This window comes from Danio rerio, chromosome 10 (assembly GCF_052040795.2).
Source record: "Danio rerio strain M-AB ecotype USA chromosome 10, GRCz13ab, whole genome shotgun sequence".
NCBI classification, from domain to species: domain Eukaryota; kingdom Metazoa; phylum Chordata; class Actinopteri; order Cypriniformes; family Danionidae; genus Danio; species Danio rerio.
In genome coordinates, this window is record NC_141030.1 from 21,131,243 (window position 1) to 21,147,569 (window position 16,327).

General features: G+C 35.4%; 2 protein-coding genes across 8 annotated transcripts in view; both read right to left on the bottom strand.

The window, feature by feature from the left end:
* Positions 1 to 6: 6 nt before the first annotated feature.
* On the bottom strand, positions 7 to 6,635 carry ska1 (spindle and kinetochore associated complex subunit 1). Of its 3 annotated transcripts, none has more exons than XM_087269302.1 (7): positions 6,587 to 6,635; positions 5,916 to 6,005; positions 5,185 to 5,309; positions 3,301 to 3,404; positions 2,990 to 3,130; positions 991 to 1,160; positions 7 to 720 (listed from the first exon to the last, which is right to left on the bottom strand). In XM_087269302.1, the coding sequence occupies exons 2-7, from the start codon at positions 6,001 to 6,003 to the stop codon at positions 572 to 574; spliced, it is 777 nt and encodes a 258-aa protein (XP_087125428.1). In that variant the 5' UTR covers positions 6,004 to 6,005; positions 6,587 to 6,635; the 3' UTR covers positions 7 to 571.
* Positions 6,636 to 8,460: 1,825 nt separating this feature from the next.
* smarcad1b (SNF2 related chromatin remodeling ATPase with DExD box 1b) overlaps positions 8,461 to 16,327 on the bottom strand; it is a 34,599-nt gene continuing 26,732 nt past the window's right edge. For 4 of the 5 annotated variants that reach the window (XR_015500472.1, XM_087269590.1, XM_087269589.1 and 1 more), the window contains exons 19-23: positions 15,841 to 16,029; positions 15,440 to 15,558; positions 11,204 to 11,386; positions 8,718 to 8,827; positions 8,461 to 8,625 (exon numbers count right to left, since the gene is read on the bottom strand). Coding sequence is in view for 4 of the 5 variants with exons in the window: in XM_087269590.1 (XP_087125716.1) it covers positions 8,564 to 8,625; positions 8,718 to 8,827; positions 11,204 to 11,386; positions 15,440 to 15,558; positions 15,841 to 16,029 (663 nt within the window). In the remaining variant the exon portion in view is untranslated. 5 annotated transcript variants of the gene reach the window in all.

Sequence of the window (16,327 nt, forward strand, 5' to 3'; positions counted from 1 at the left end):
TTCAGATGAGGTTACAAAAAAATACAATTTTATTAGAGCTCCAACACTTCTCCACTTTCCACCAAGATAAATAAAACAGCAATCAATTGATAATTTCATCATCACAGATAAAGTGACCTGGCCGTTAATTCACAATGTCAATTTGTAAGCCAAATCCAGAATGCTAATTCACAATGGGGCACCGCTGGGAATTAGTAACAGGTTTTCAGAACAGCGCTTTTGAATTTATGAGCCAATTAAGTCTGTTGTTGACATTAATTGGAAAGAAGTTTGTTCAGCAAAATAATGAGGTTTTGTTCCCCAACATACAAAATTATACATCAAACATAAATTCTGAAAAATTTACAGCTTATTTTAACACTTTAAATAAACTATGTGTCAATTTTGACATTTCTGTTACAAGACCGATAACAGAGCATATTTAAACATGAAATCCTTTCTCTGTTTCTCTTCTCTGCAGAAACACTACCAGTATGAAATGGTCTGTTTTTGGTGACATAAACATTGATGTTCATTCCACTGAAAACCTTTTGTCCATAGTGGCTTTTTAAACGCAGGGATGTGGGCGTCTTTATAACAAGATGAATCGTGTAAGACCACCGCCTCGGACCTCCTTCAGACGCTGGCAGTGGCGTAACATGTTCAACATGCCCACAAACCGCTTGTCCACCTTCAGCTGGGCAAACTCTTTGATGTCTTGCTCCACGACAAAAAAATGACCTGTGGAAGACAAAGGAGGTTGATGGATGATATCTTTCAGCTCTTAAGTGCTTATTAAACACCAGACCAAGATAAACGACCTCAATAATCAGAGCACTTATTTCAGCAGTTGTGGCGTTAATAGTTTTCTGGAGCAAACAGCAGACTACCAATTCTCAAAATGACAAGACTGTTAATATGATGATGGACTGCAGAGCTAACGGAGGTCAAAAAAAAAAAGAGCCTTTGATCAGCGTCTCCGCAACAGACAGACAGATAAAACTGTGATACCTTTGGTGTCTTTTGTTTCTTGATCTTTAAAGCGCTGCTGGAGCGAGCGAGACACGTTGTTTAGGGTCTTGACTGGCTGATGGAGGATTTTATATTTTGAGGTCACGGCTGTGTTGATGCTTTGTACTGCTGCGTTCAGCTGATCGTATGTTACGCGCCCTTTCATGTACCTGTGACAGAAACAAGTGAGGATGAAGACAGAAACTCAGTAAACAACATGCAAATTTTAAACTGCTCTATAGGATACTTGATTCTGATTGGTCAGTTGTGACGTTCTTGTTTCAAACCCAAGACAGCTCTTTTTTTGTCTACTGCTTAAATATTTTTGGACAGCAGTTATCCTTAACTAAGATTAAACGCCATAATAAACCAATTTGTGACACTCAACCCACATTAATGGCTAAAACGAATTTGACTGATTAAACAATAACATATTAATGACAAAAAACACTGAGATCTAAGTTGCTAAATAATGCATTATGCTTTAGTTAAAGGGATAGTTCACCCAAAAATGAAAAACTTGTCACCATTTACTCATCCTTTCCTTGTTTCAAACCTTTATAAGTTTTTAGTGATGTATTCTAATAGGGCTGCACATTATATCGTTTTAGCATAGATATCACAATATGTGCATCCGGAATAGTCACATCGCAAAGATATGCAATGTTGAGTCTGGATTATAGTCGAGTAGGAGCTACAGAATTGCATTTAATCACTGAATTTATATGGAATTTTTCAAAAAAATTAATTTTTATCTCGTTTCTAGTCCAAACAATAATTTCACTTGTTTTAAGGAAATACTCCTAATTTTGACTTATTTCTTCTTAATTTGAAAACAAAACATTTTTCATACTTGGACTAGGAACGAGACAAAACAAATTAGGAAAAGCATTTTTTTATTGTGGTTATTCAATTTCTGTACCTGAAAACTGTTAGTCTTCCCAGTAAAATGTCAAATAGTGCTATTCAAACTATCTCATGAAACTGTGTCCATATCACAATATTTATAGCAGAAAAATTTAATATCGCATTATCAGATTTTTCCAATATCGTGCAGCCCTATATTCTAATAACCACTAAAGAACATATTTAGAATAAAAGCAGGAAACCTGTAACCATTGACTTCTATATTGTTTGGGTTTTCTACTGTGGAAGTCAATGGATTCGGGTTTTCAACTTTCTTCAAAATATCTTCTTTAGTGTTCAACAAACTAAAGGAACACATAAAGGAACCACTTGAGGGTGAGTACATAGTTAGTACATATAAATTTTTGGGTGAACTATCTCTATAACACTGTTAGTTTATAAAATTATAACTGTTAACTTGTTAACTTATTTAAAAAAAAAGAGCTGTTAATTTAATATTGAAAACAAATAAGTCATGTTTAAAAGTAGGATTCAGGTAAAAACAACATTACCCATCATGCTGCAGTAAAGATTCCACCAATCAGCGTCGCTACGAGCAAAGTGTGCCAACTCATACATATATATTTAAGAAAATTCTACATAAACATAACATTTATTCTTTCTTTATATACAACCTCAAACAATTAATGCAGCAAATTAAATATTTAATTTTTTAAACATCTAATATGCTATGCTTTGTGGGATTGTAGTTTTCTTATTAAAACATTTTGTCTGGTAACTGGTTTGATCTTTTATAACTTTCTAAAATCTCGACAAAAAAAACAAAGTGAAGTTTCACAAACTAGTTTCGAGGAGCATGTGATATGATTGATCGCGGTTGGACTCTCATCTGTAATATTTAGTAAGCTAATTGAATTATTTCAAACTCAGTATAAATAGCCCGACTAGAATTACTCCCTTATGTTTTTTTTGAAGAAAAACACAGTAGCTCAGGAAAAAGCCTTTACAGCAGGATACCACCTACAAGCCTGTCTAGGAAGGTGCTCACTGAGTTTTGAAACACAGCTATTGTTTACATTCCTTTACTATGTTTTCTCCAAGAGTTTGTTTAGACAGATGTTGAAGGACTCACGGTGGTATGTTGTCAAATTCAGGGACGGTAATGAACTCCATCTCTTTGATCTGGTTGCGCTGAGTTTTCCTGGGCGGCCCTTGTTCCTGAGGGGCGGCTGGCGCATCTGTCTGCCTGCTCTGAACTGCCACCTGTCCTCCTCTGATGACAAAACACAAAGAGCCAAACTCATCTGTTTCAGTCAAACAGGTAAGGGTGTTGATCATGTTGCTTTCAGATATTTGTGGGCCTTCTTAACGATGAAGCAAACACAGTAAGGCATCATCTCACAGTGGTAATGTTGGGAAAGAAGCACAAAAACAAGGAAATACCCTTGTGGAGCTGCTTGCTGGCCTCTTTTTGGCATGTGCGGAGGGGTGTTGTTCTTAAGGTGATAGGCATCTTGTTCATCCTCCTGAAAAAAACCTTCTAGATCCTGTTGGCAAAATAAAAAATATATATTAAAGATAGAGTAAAATGAAACATGCACAATTAAGAGTTTGTTTACACAATGACAGAGGTGCTCAACCCTTCTCCTGGAGATCTACCTTCCTGCAGAATTTAGCTCTAGCCCTAATCAAATACAACTAAACTAACTTGAAAGAGCACTTACTAATTAAAATCAGGTGTGTTTGATCAAGGTTGCAGCTGAACTCTGCAGGAAGGTATATCTCCAGGAACAGGGTTGGGCACCCATGCACTCTACCATTACATTAAGTATTTTTTATGTAAAAGTATTTTTATGTTATTCATTCATTTTCTTTTCGGCTTAGTCTCTTTATTAATCCGGGAACACCACAGCAGAAGGCACTGCCAACCTTTCCAGCATATGTTTTAAGCAGCGGATGCCCTTCTAGCCGCAACCCATCACTGGGAAACATCCATCCATACACACTCATTCACACACATACATTATGGACAATTTAGCTTACCCAATTCACCTAAAGCGCATGTCTTTGTTAAAAGGAAACCGGAGTTATTTTATGTTATTGTAATATAAAAATTTATTAAAGCTGATACATACAAATGTGTGTTTCTGTGTGTATTTATGACATATCAGGACACAAATGTGTATAATGACATGGTTATTACACAGGTATGACAAGAATATGGTGAATAGTACTATCTATGCGACAAACAAAACATAATTAGATTTTTAACACAATTTTTATTACTATCTGTTTTAAACTTTCTTTTCAATGGGTTAAAGTTAAAAAAGACTTTAAATAAATTAAAAACACACTATTTCTCTTTTATGCTATTTAGGAGCCATGTGCACCAACTGACAGGTAAAATCTGCTTCTTTATCATTCAAGTTCTGGTTGCTTTATTGGCATGACATGTTCTACAGTATTGCTAGATCATTTTAGATGTATAAAATATGCAATATATCGATATCATCAAATTAGTCTCTGAAATTATAATTGCAATAATAAAACCTGAAGATAATTTAAATAGGCAAATGAGTTGATTACCCATTTCTAACGCTGTACAAATATTCTGCAGCCAATTTAGATGCATTTAGTAAAGTTTTTCATTTAGATTAAAGAATTAATCATTTAATGTCTCTCTCGCTCTTGCAACTGTGCGCAAAAAACTAACAACAGCTTAAAAAAACAAAAGCGAAAGTTTCCCCGGCTGGACGCTAAGAGGTGTGGGTCTCTGCGGGTCTGCAGAGCACATGAGGCTGTCTGTAGTAGTGTTGACTGGTCTCTCTCACACAGAGTGAGCAGTATAAAACGGGTAAAGGAGGGAATATTTTACACTATTTAATTGCTTGCGGATGTTTGTTTATAATGAACAGATTTAAAAAAAGTGTACAAGGATGGTAATAATAGTAAAAAAAATAAAAATAATAAATAATAATAATTTTAAAAAAAAAGAGTCACTAAATATACTTGGACGGCCGATAATATACCTGGGTGGCCCGCCCAAGTAAACTTAACAGTTTCCTGTGAGGGTTGGTTTTAGGGATACAGTATGGCAATAAAAATACAGCCACAGTATAAAAACAATTGAAACTTATGGAATGTTCCCACAATTTAAAAAACAAACAAACATATGTGTTGTGTGTGGAAAAATGATGAAAACTTCAAAATCCAAAAACCTCTATGAATGAACAAACATATTGTGAAGCAAATTGATTGATTCTGAGTAAATTGCAGTTGTTCTTCCCAAATAATAATTAAAAATACATATTAAAGAAAATATCACACCTTCAAATGCTTCAGCAAGTCTCTTTGCTGGCCCACATATCTCTCAAAGCGATCAAGAAGCTCATTTATGGCACTGACTTCTTGCCCAATTTTGAGAAGAGTCCCACGTTTGTCTGGATCTTTTGCTAAAAAACACACACAGTGTAAATAATCACACCAGCAATTAGGCAGATATTTTATAATAACAAAAAGTAAGTTGAGTGAATTTAATGTTTTAGATTTACAAGTTAAACAAAACTGGTCAAAACAGAATCATTGACTGAAATCGAAACCTATAAATAGTGCTTCTCTGATGGTGTTTTGATTGGGTAATATGTCAGCAGTGTGGTGGACATGTATCTGTGATTAACACTTAAAATAGCTATATTGATGATTTACAATAAATCCGAGGACATATTAGTATTAGCTGATAAATGCTTATTTTTTATTATTGTAATATAAATTATATTAAAGCTAAAAATTGTGGATTTTTCCACCAGTTAATCGACTTTTGCTGGCCATGAGGGTTTTGCAATAAATAAAGCAGCTCATTTTAAACTTGAGAAAATTACACTGATTGATAGCATAATTAGCTAATTTAACTAGGAAAACTTTATTTTGGGAGGTTCGTTTTTGGATAAATGATAAAGTAATTAGGAGTGTGGTCTAAATAGATATATTTAATATTTTAATATATTTCAAAATATATTTAATTCTGTCTTGTAACAGGTGTAATAAATGCAACAGCATACCAACAGCTCGAAGCTCCAGGAGTCTTTTGATCATGGAAATTTTGTTGTTGATATGTTGTGTTACTTCTTCAAGCTCGCAGTGATTCATCTCTTTAGAGAGAAAACATTAAAAGATTACAGTTCAGCAACAGCACATATTCAAGTACAAAACATGCAAGTCATTTACTAAGCAACAAGCCAGATACCAATAGTAACGCTCCATCTAACTTATAGCAACACATCTTACATAAAAAATGCTACATATTTTAGTCCTTTCTGAGCATCACCTGTTTTAATCTTGTTATTTGTACAAAACTCGTCTGACAGTCGTCCATACTTTAATACTAGCGTTAATCATATTTTCAAATAAACAGACGGCAAGGTTTAGTTTTTTTCCCCATAATGACGTATAACGTGATGCTACACCATTACAGAAAGAGCACAACAACAACAACAACAATAAATGTAGCGATTGTCAGGGAAAGGAAGACACTTAGAGCACACATAAAACGCCGTTAAAAGTCTCCATATTGTCTTTTTAGTGACAAAAATAATATGCGTCTCAAACTTTTCAAGAAATTTAAAACGGTTGATACTTGCATTTACAAAATACGTTTTGTGTCATCTTTAATGTAACAATATAGTTGTTGACAAACAATGCTATTCTTTAGGAAACCACAAAGATTGCTTACCTGATGTTTTTATCGGTCGTGTTAATACAGAAAGTGATGAATGAATGTTGATCGGACTAACAGGCGCCAATGTTTAAACAAACGCATGCGCAGAAGGCCCTTGTGATTCGACAATGCAGTTTCGTCACAGATATATTTTGGTTTCGATAATTACTTTTCGGAGTTGATTTTAACATTTTAGTGTATTTCTAACACTATCTCTATCTTGATTTAACAGGTGATTGTAGCTAAAAAAATATTACTCTTTTTACTGAGTTTGTTCATGAGATGATTTTTTAAAATAAACTCCAACTAAAGAGACGTAGTTTAGTACTACTTTTTAATACATACGTTTCCGCATTCAAAATGTCTAAAACAGTTTGAGTGCGGCTATGTAATTGTAACACATGTAAATTTAATAAATTGTTATTATTATTGTGTATGTTAATATATAAAGGACTGTACACTACCTGACAAAAGTGTTCTTGATCCTAGTTGTAAGAGCAACAAATAATAACTTGACTTCTTGTTGATCATTTGGAAATACTGCCGAATAGGCTACCTACTGGAACCCGCATGGAACCAAGATTCTCACAGAAATCAGTCACGTTTGGTGAAGGACAAATTATGGTTCGAGGTTAGATTCAGTATAATGGCTTGTTAGAGAGCTGCAGAGTTGATGGCAACATCAACCACCTGAGGTATCAAGACATTTGTGCTGCCCATTACATTACAAACCACAGGAGAGGGCAAATTCTTCAGCAGGATAGCGCTCCTTCTCGTACTTCAGCTTCCACATCAAAGTTCCTGAAAGCAAAGAAGGTCAAGTTGCTCCAAGATTGGCCAGCCCAGTCACCAGAATTTAACATTATTGAGCATGCCTGAGGTAAGATGGAGGAGGTATTGAAAATGAATCCAAAGAATCTTAATGAACTCCGGGAGACCTGCAAGAATGCTTTCTTTGCCATTTCAGATGATTTTATTAAGAAGTTATTTGAGTCATTGCAGAGATGTACGGATGCAGTCCCCCAAGCTCATGGGAGTCATACACAATATTAATTCTTTTTCCACTGCACCGTGACTTTATAATTTATACTGAACATTATTTCTGCTTAGTGACAAGACTTTTGTTTGAGCAAAGTCAGACCTTACTGTCCTAATTAAATCATTGAAAATCAAAGCATGATCATATCTTATTTTGGTAAAATAAGTGTAATCTAGAGGCATTTGCCTGTCAAATAAGCCACTTCTGATATCTAATGATCAACTAAAAGTCAAGTTATTATTTGTTGTTCCTAAAACTTGGAGGCGACAAGAATTTGTCAGGTAGTGTATATGTGAAGTATACATATCGCATACATTTTTAAAGACTAAATCTCGTTTTATGTCTGCTCCAAAAATATCACAAGGTCCCTAAACCATAATATGATACTTTATTTTAATATAATATAAAGAACTACAACACTGGCCCTTTTATTATTATTGCAGACCTTGGTTGTATTTGAGTTATGGTGCCTTCTTGGAGTTTAAAGCACTCGGCTCATTCTCATTTCCTCACAGAATTCCCACTCAATGGAATTTTTTATTTCATACAACCCCAAACATGACTATATGATAAACCCAGCAGATCAGATTTTGACATACTCAGAAAAGCCATATGGCTTCAAAACCAGAGCCACATTCATACAAAATTGTAACCATTTCAGACTAAAAAAGTAAATAAACAAATATTTTAATTCCCCCCCAAATACCTTTAAAAAACAGACTTTTTTAACCAAACAACTGCAGATTTAAACCTTCACAAATACAAGCACCATCAACACACATACAATATTACATCATCTTTTGCAATGAACAGTAGAAATGTAAACAAATCTGCTCATTTGAATCGCATATTTCTGCAGGTGGTGTAGGAAAACCAGATTTTATTGTGCTACAGTACTTTTTCTTTCAGATTCAGTCACAGTATCACAACAAGCTTCACTCCTGGACCAACTTTCAGAGCCCGAGAGAAGCTTTGAGCAGCGTGGTCATATCATCAGGTAATGTGTCTTCTTCGCCTGAAAGAAACAAGCATATCTGTATTCACAGTACAAAAGAAAAACAAAGGTCAGGTAAATAAAATCCCTGTCAGCTTTATTAGTGTTCTTACCGTCCTGAGTTGCGGTCATCTCCTGCTCTAGTTTGAGTTTTCTTTCTCCAATTCGAAGCATGGTGTCCTCTATGGAGTCCTTACTTATCAGCTTGATCACCTTCACGGTCCTTAAAGCAGTCAGATAAGGTCAGAGATGGGTGGATTACTTATAAATTCTAAACAGTTACTGATGACAAATTACACAACAAAATTTGTAGTCAGTGATCTAATCTAGATCAGTGTTTCTCAACCACGTTCCTGGAGGACCACCAACACTGCATGTTTTAGATGTATCCTTTGCTTGTCACACCCATTTCAAGTTTTTTAATCTCTGCTAAAGAGCTGATGATCTAAATCAGGTGTGTTGGATTAAGGAGAAATGGAAAATGTGCAGAGCTTGTGGGCCTCCAGGAACGTAATTGAGAAACACTGTCCTGGATTACATGTATATGGCAATGAAATCAGGATGTCACATTTATTGACAGGATATTACTATTTATAAATATACATTTTTAAAAAATAATCAATGAATTGTGATCAAATTATGTAATATTATGTAATTAGGTAATTCATACAAAAGTAACTGTAGTCTGATTACAAGTAGTTTATGACTAGTTTTACATTTGTAGTCAGTATTATAATCTTACACTTAACTGATGTCACATATATTGAAGTAGGATAATGTTGTATTATTTTGACATATAAAAGTAAAACAGTTATTCCATTCTTAATCGCTAACAAGATCAAGAACAGCTTATTTTAAAAGAGCAATATATGGAAAGTTAATACTTCATTACTAACAGCCCATACCTTGCTGAGAGTAACACTAAATAAAACTAAATATCATTTTATTTATCTTATACAACCTCTGGTTTTAAAACATTTACTTCAAATTAAGTAAATCTATAAAACCCGCAATATTACTAAAACCATATAATAAACATGAAATTTGCAGCAATGTCTCTGTTACATCAAATATTTATTTAAAAACACTATAGAAGTGCAAATGACAGAATCCAATAAAGCCATCCAACAATAAATCTAGAGATCAAACAACCCTTGTTACTATTACATAATTTCTTGTAGGTGTTTTTTGTGCTCCACAAGCATGAAGAGTCACATATGTATATAAGAAACAGGTTTATTATAAAAAACAAACATTAAAACAGGGTATTTGCTGGGAATCCTAAAGGTAATTTCAATACCTTTTTAAGACTTTTTAAAGACCTTCACAAAATATTTTAAGATCTCATTGCCACTTCAAGTTCTAGTAAGTATCAAACCTTTACCTTAATAAACAGTTGTTCATAATCAGCTGTAGTTAAATAAATCAATGAAAGAGAACTTAGATAAGCTCAGAAGAAACAAAGCTTGAAAGAATAAATGACGCGATTGTTTTCAGCAACAGGCTTCAGCCACTGTTTAAACTCGTCTTGCTCCAACCCTGAGTACGCAAACTTACATTTTCCAATTTTGCTGTCTGTTTCACTATACGGGGAGACTATCACCTTCCCACATTGTCGCAAATTACATGAATTCACCCGGACAGAGGAGCTTGGCCGCGCCCGGCCCAAACCAAACACTTAGATCGAGGTAAATCCATACTGTATATTTATGGTTTTTCAGTGTCAAACACTTTGAACAATGCTTGAACAAAATTTAAGACCTCATAAAAGCCTTTCAAAGTCTTTAATACTTTTTAAGGGCCTTAATATTTACATAATTGATTTATCAACTTTTAATACTTTTTTAGACACAGCGGACACCCTATAAAAGGACAGTTCATCTAAATCACAGGTGTCAAACTCCATTCCAAAAGAGCCGCAGCTCTGCACAGTTTAGTTCCAACCCTAATTAAACACACCTGATCAAACTAATTGAGTCCTTCAGGCTTGTTTGAAACCTACAGGTAAGTGGGTTGGAACTAAACTGTGCAGGGCTTCGGCCCTCCAGGAATTGAGTTTGACACCCCTGATCTAAACATTTTGATTGACTCACAATATACTGTCCCTTAAGAGTTTCTGTTGAACACAAATCAAGATATTTTGAAAAATGTTAGAAAAGCGTAACCACTGATAATCATAGCAGGGAAAACAAGTATTATGGAAGTCAATGGTTACAGGTTTCCAGTTTTCTTTAAAATATCTTCCTTTAGGTTCAACAGAAGAAATAAAGTCAAATAGGTTTTTAACAAAAGAAGAGTGAAAAAATAATGACAGAATATTTCAGTTTTGAGTGAACTATCCCTTTAAAAACAGAGAACAATATGGAGAATAAATGAATTTTGAATGAATTACTGGCACTGTGTAAAATGCAATCAGGCAATCCATCAAAAATAAATGTAGTCTGATTACAAGTATTTAAAAAATAGCTTACTCTAATTAAACATACTTGCTTTTTGGAATCTGATTACGTAATCTAGATTACTTCTGCTTTTCCAGGTTTAGGGTAGTAATGTAATATGAGAATAAAAAAAAAACTGTACTGTGTTCTGCGTCTCTTACTTGGTTTGTCCGACCCGGTGACAGCGGCCCTCTGCCTGTTTGTCATTGTAAGGGTTGCAGTCGATATCGTGAAGGATGACCACATTGGCTGAAGTCAAGTTAATGCCCAGCCCTCCGGCTCTGGTGGACAGCAGGAACACAAATATATCCTGGTCTGTGTTGAACTGGTCAATCAGCCCAATTCTGTAAAAGCCCGATGAGATTTACAGTTACTGTCCATTCACTTAATTAGCATTTAGATTTTCATCTGAAGTGATTTACAGGATGCTAACAGTTGCAAAAGTCCCAGTGGATCATGAGGTTAAGTGCTTCTGCAAAGAACACGATGATGGGAGAACTGGATGTTGAACAGCATTAATAAAACAGATTTATGTGTGGTGGGTTATTTTGAATTTTTGTCGTAGTTCAATTTTTGTTATTACCACAGTAATAATTTAGGTGAATATCACAACACTCAATATATTGGTGCTCTATTGTTTATTAGCCAATTCCTTAGCTTTTTAAAAATGTATGCAAATCAATATTGGATATTTAATGGGTTTCATCTATTTTAAAAATGACCATAGATGATAACATAAATAAAACTAATTTTTAATTGTAATCACATTTTATATTTTAATGCATTCTATCAATAAATTAAATAAAACTTACATAGTAGTAATATATTATAATAATTTGATAACCAAATACTAAACAATTATAGCAATTATTTATCCATTAAAGGGTTAGCTCACCCCAAAATTTTAATTACCTCATTATTTAATCTCTCTTATGTGGTTTTAAACCTTTATGATTTTCTTTCTTATTTTGAGCACAAAAGAAGATATTTCGAAGAATGCTGGTTGCTTGCACCCATTGAATTCCATAGTTCCATAGAAAAAAACATTACCATTGAACTTAGTCAGTGTGTGAGAGATATCAGCATTTGACAAAATATGTTCTTTTGTGTTCAAACGAAGAAAGAAATTAAAATAGATTTTGAACGAGTGAGTAAATGATGAAAGAATGTTCATTTTTTGGAGAACTATTCCTTTAAATTCAAGGACAAAACAGCAAACAGAACAGCTACCTTAATCATAACACAAAAACTCACTCACAAACATTTTGTTCCTGTCTAAATTTTGATTCTTGGCTAGAATGAGCAGGCTATTGTGTGTTTCTGTGACTCCAAAACAGACAAAGGACATGGTTGGAGAACGCTTTGTCAGTGAAGGAGACTCGATCCTTGATTTATGACACAAGGAGTATCAGTTCTGCCTCGTCACAAATCTGCTAACATTACCACTGTCATGAGTCTAGACTTAGGCCAACGAATAGGCCAACGATAGAAGGACATACACTGATGAGCCAAAACATGCCTAATATGCTGTTGGTCCTTTGTGTGCTGCTACAACAGCATGATTTCTTTATATTATTTATTAAATTACCAATTACACTGTGTTTTAGTGGCGTTTGCCCCTACTCTAACCCTAAACCTATCCCTAACGGTAATGTAAAAATCGTAATTACTGTTGTACAGTATCACAAAAATGATGCTATATGAATGAGAGCATGCTAGGAGTGTAACGGTTGATCCCTGATTTGTACGAATCACAAACCGTGGTCCGGAACACACATGACATGCAGATAGAGACATTTATTTTACTTGTAGATTAATCTTACATTTGTAACGATCGCAGAGATCCCCTCTCACTTCAATCAAATCATTTTTATGAAAGCATTTAGGTTTTCCTGTAAAATATAATGATGACGGAAGAACTAGTGGTAGGTTATTCAGGATGTGGTGGGTTTTTTAGGTTATTAAAGTTGTTTTCTGTCACTACTTGTTTAGCCTGCATCAATGCATTTAGTGTAAGCTGCATGATTAATCCTTAAAAGATTGGGTCTCAACACCCACGCAACATAAATTATAAACGATAGTGATTTACATTTTCGAATCACTGCATTCAAATCTGTGTTTGAAAAGCACAAAAATCAAGAAAAAGATTTAGTCTTTAGTCTTTTGAGTTAGTTATGAAGTTTGATGAAATAATCAAATAACACAGAAGTACGGCAATAACAGTCTACAGTTTAGCTATAACCACTGATGTTTATAGTAAAGATTAAAATCACTATCATATGCATTTTACTTGGTGCTAAAAAATGAAAGTTGTAGACAGCAGTTACATTATATGACCAATAAGTAGTGACAACCAGCCATCCAAAATAGGCCACTGAATAAATCTATCAATGAAACATCAAGTTTTATAAGTGAATAACTGAATCATTTATTCAAACTAAGACTAAAAATAAATATGGCTTGTACAAATTATAATGTAAAATGTTTATAGTTAGCATTATCAGCAACAGTGGTTGTAGTAACAGTGAATTTTAAACATTACTGAATATTTTAGTTTATTTTTATTTAGCTGACTATTTCTTCATTTTATTTTTAATAAAATTACAGATTCTAAGTTCTGTTTGTTAAAAGTGTCTTGCAGTACTGTTTCTGTAATAAATGGAAAGCAAATTACATTTTTCTCCTCCCTTTTTTGGCTGATCCAAAAAATGGTCCGATCTGTGACTAAAAACCTACTCACACTATGCTATCCGAACCGTGCCCAGGCCCGTTTCCCGGATTGAGAAGTATGAGTGCACTGATTCAGGCTCAGCGCGGTTCGCTTGGCCTTTGGCGCGGTACGCTTGTGTGTGAGTGCAAAACGTGCCTGAGCCTGAAATTGAAAGCGAAGCATGACTTTTAAGGCAAACCCCTCGCTGCATGATAGCTGCGCACCTCTTAATTAGATAGTCTCTGGAACCTCATAATTCCTGCAGCACAAGTACTTTATGGTTGTTTATGAGCGTCAAAAGTGGCTGATCTTTTCGGTTAAATATTTGACTGCGTGTCACTGCATATCAAATGACTTAAACAATAAAACTATAGAAATCTCCATTGTGCTGAGCGAAAGCACTTACTGAACAGCGCAGCATCAATGACGTAATCGCGCCCAGGCCCGAATGTAATGTGAGTGCGGGCCATCGAGGGAGACGGGAGGGGGGGGGACAATCGTGCTTTGGCCCGGTTCAAGACAATTGTACATAGTGAGAGTACGCTCTAAAAATCATGATGAGATCTGAACCATGAGATTTGTGATTCGGTACACCACTGGCGCATGCCCAAATAACAACAGCCATGTCCGTTTCAGACTTTAGATGGAGTCCTGGAGGCTGGGTGCAGCTGGTGTGGATCAAACTTGTTGGTCTAACTGAATTGAGATCTGGAGAATTTGAAGGCCAGGACAGAACTTTAACTTTTAATCATGCTCTTCAAACAAAATCATTCCAGAAGGATGAAATGATGTAATGTAATGCTGTGCAGATAGCATGATCCTATAGAAAGAGCCAACTTCCTCCAAGAAACACCACTAATGGGTTTGTAACAGTGTAACTAGGCAGTATTCGCCATTTTGGGAATTTATTGTGAAGATTTCCCAGCAGAAAATCACTGTGTGAAGTGTTCTTACAGTGTTTCCTGGTCCAGATACAACACTTATGTGCCTATTATAAGTGCACACTTCTCATCTTAAGAGGCTTTTGAACTGGACAAACATTTTCACAGCTTTGACCACAGTGTCTTTCACAGTTCCCCTATTGTTAGTGCAAATGCACCCAGGAAAATGATCTGGGGAAATTTATTCTCTGGAAACTGGGTCTGGTGGTTAGATCCTATAAATGAGTTCCTATAACTACCCAGTTCAAAAGCCTTTATAGATACTCCTCAGTTTGCAGCAGACAGTAATACACGTGTGATAAACAGTGCTGTGACACATTAATTCCATAACAGTCAATAAAATGTGTGACTCGTGCAGCATTAGGCCTTCTGTTGGTCAGGATCAGACAGAAATGGTCTTCTTTACCTTTGTGCATAAGTAAGCCTTGGAAGCCCAACACCTTTGGTCTTCCTCAGACCACCGCTGACCGGCAGCAACCAAGCCTAAACACTACAGAGATACTTTACCATAACAATTTAACCCTCAGATCTCCCTTCTCCTGCATCCAATATGCTGATTACAAGAACTGATTGATTGCTTACCATCTAAATCCATCCAGAGCCTAATATGCAGCCTTATTAGCAGGTGATCGATGATATTTGCTTCACCTGTGACTGCTAATGACGTTTTTGGCTCATCAGTGTAGCTGATATCGATTGCACATGAGGTGAATCCTCAGCAATACTGCAAAAATAAATGTGTTTACCTGTCACTCATGGGGGTTGAACCATCCAGTCGGTTGTATCTGTGCTTATGGTGTCTAAGAAACACTTCCAGAATGTCAAGCATCATTGTGAACTGGCTAAACAGCACCACTCGGTCACCCTGCGTGGAATAAAACAGTGAATGTGACTACACTACAATCTGACAACATGAAGATCAGTTTACTATGTGGAAATGAGAAACATTCTACAAAACATCTACTTTTGTTCCAAATGAGAAAGTCAAAAACTTATATGCCCTGCTTCTGTTTTTGACAGTATGCAGTATGGTGTAATTTGGAACTCAGTATATTTCTCTGCAGTTAAATAACTTTCATTATACTCGGAGGAGTTGTTGAAAATGTAATTTGGTCTGCGGAACATAACAGAATCTGTTTTCCCCAACCTTCTCCTTCAGGGAGTTCAGCAGCTGTGTGAGGAGGCTGAGCTTGCCCGAGTCCAGCAGTACGTCTGTGTTGAGCTGGTATTCGTGCAATGCTGAATACTGCTGACAGAGGCGGTGTAACTCAAAGTCTGAGAGCACTTCCATATCCTCTTTGATGAGAGCGGGATCTGCATCACGGTGACTCGGCTCCTGGAACATTTCAGCCCATTAACACAATGACTTTATAGGTAGAAGACACACAATTAACAAAACAGGACAATAGATATAAATATCAGAAAATAAATATCAGCTGCTCATTCCCTGCTGCAGTTCTGTATGAAACACTTCATCTAGATTGAGCAATTTTTCTTTGAACTTATTTATTATTTATTTATTCATTCTTTTTTACTCCATGAAATTAAACTGGATTTATCCTAGTGCTTTTAAGCAATTTTTTTCCATAATAAAATGGCAACATGTTGATTAGCGATCTTCGTTACTCATAGCT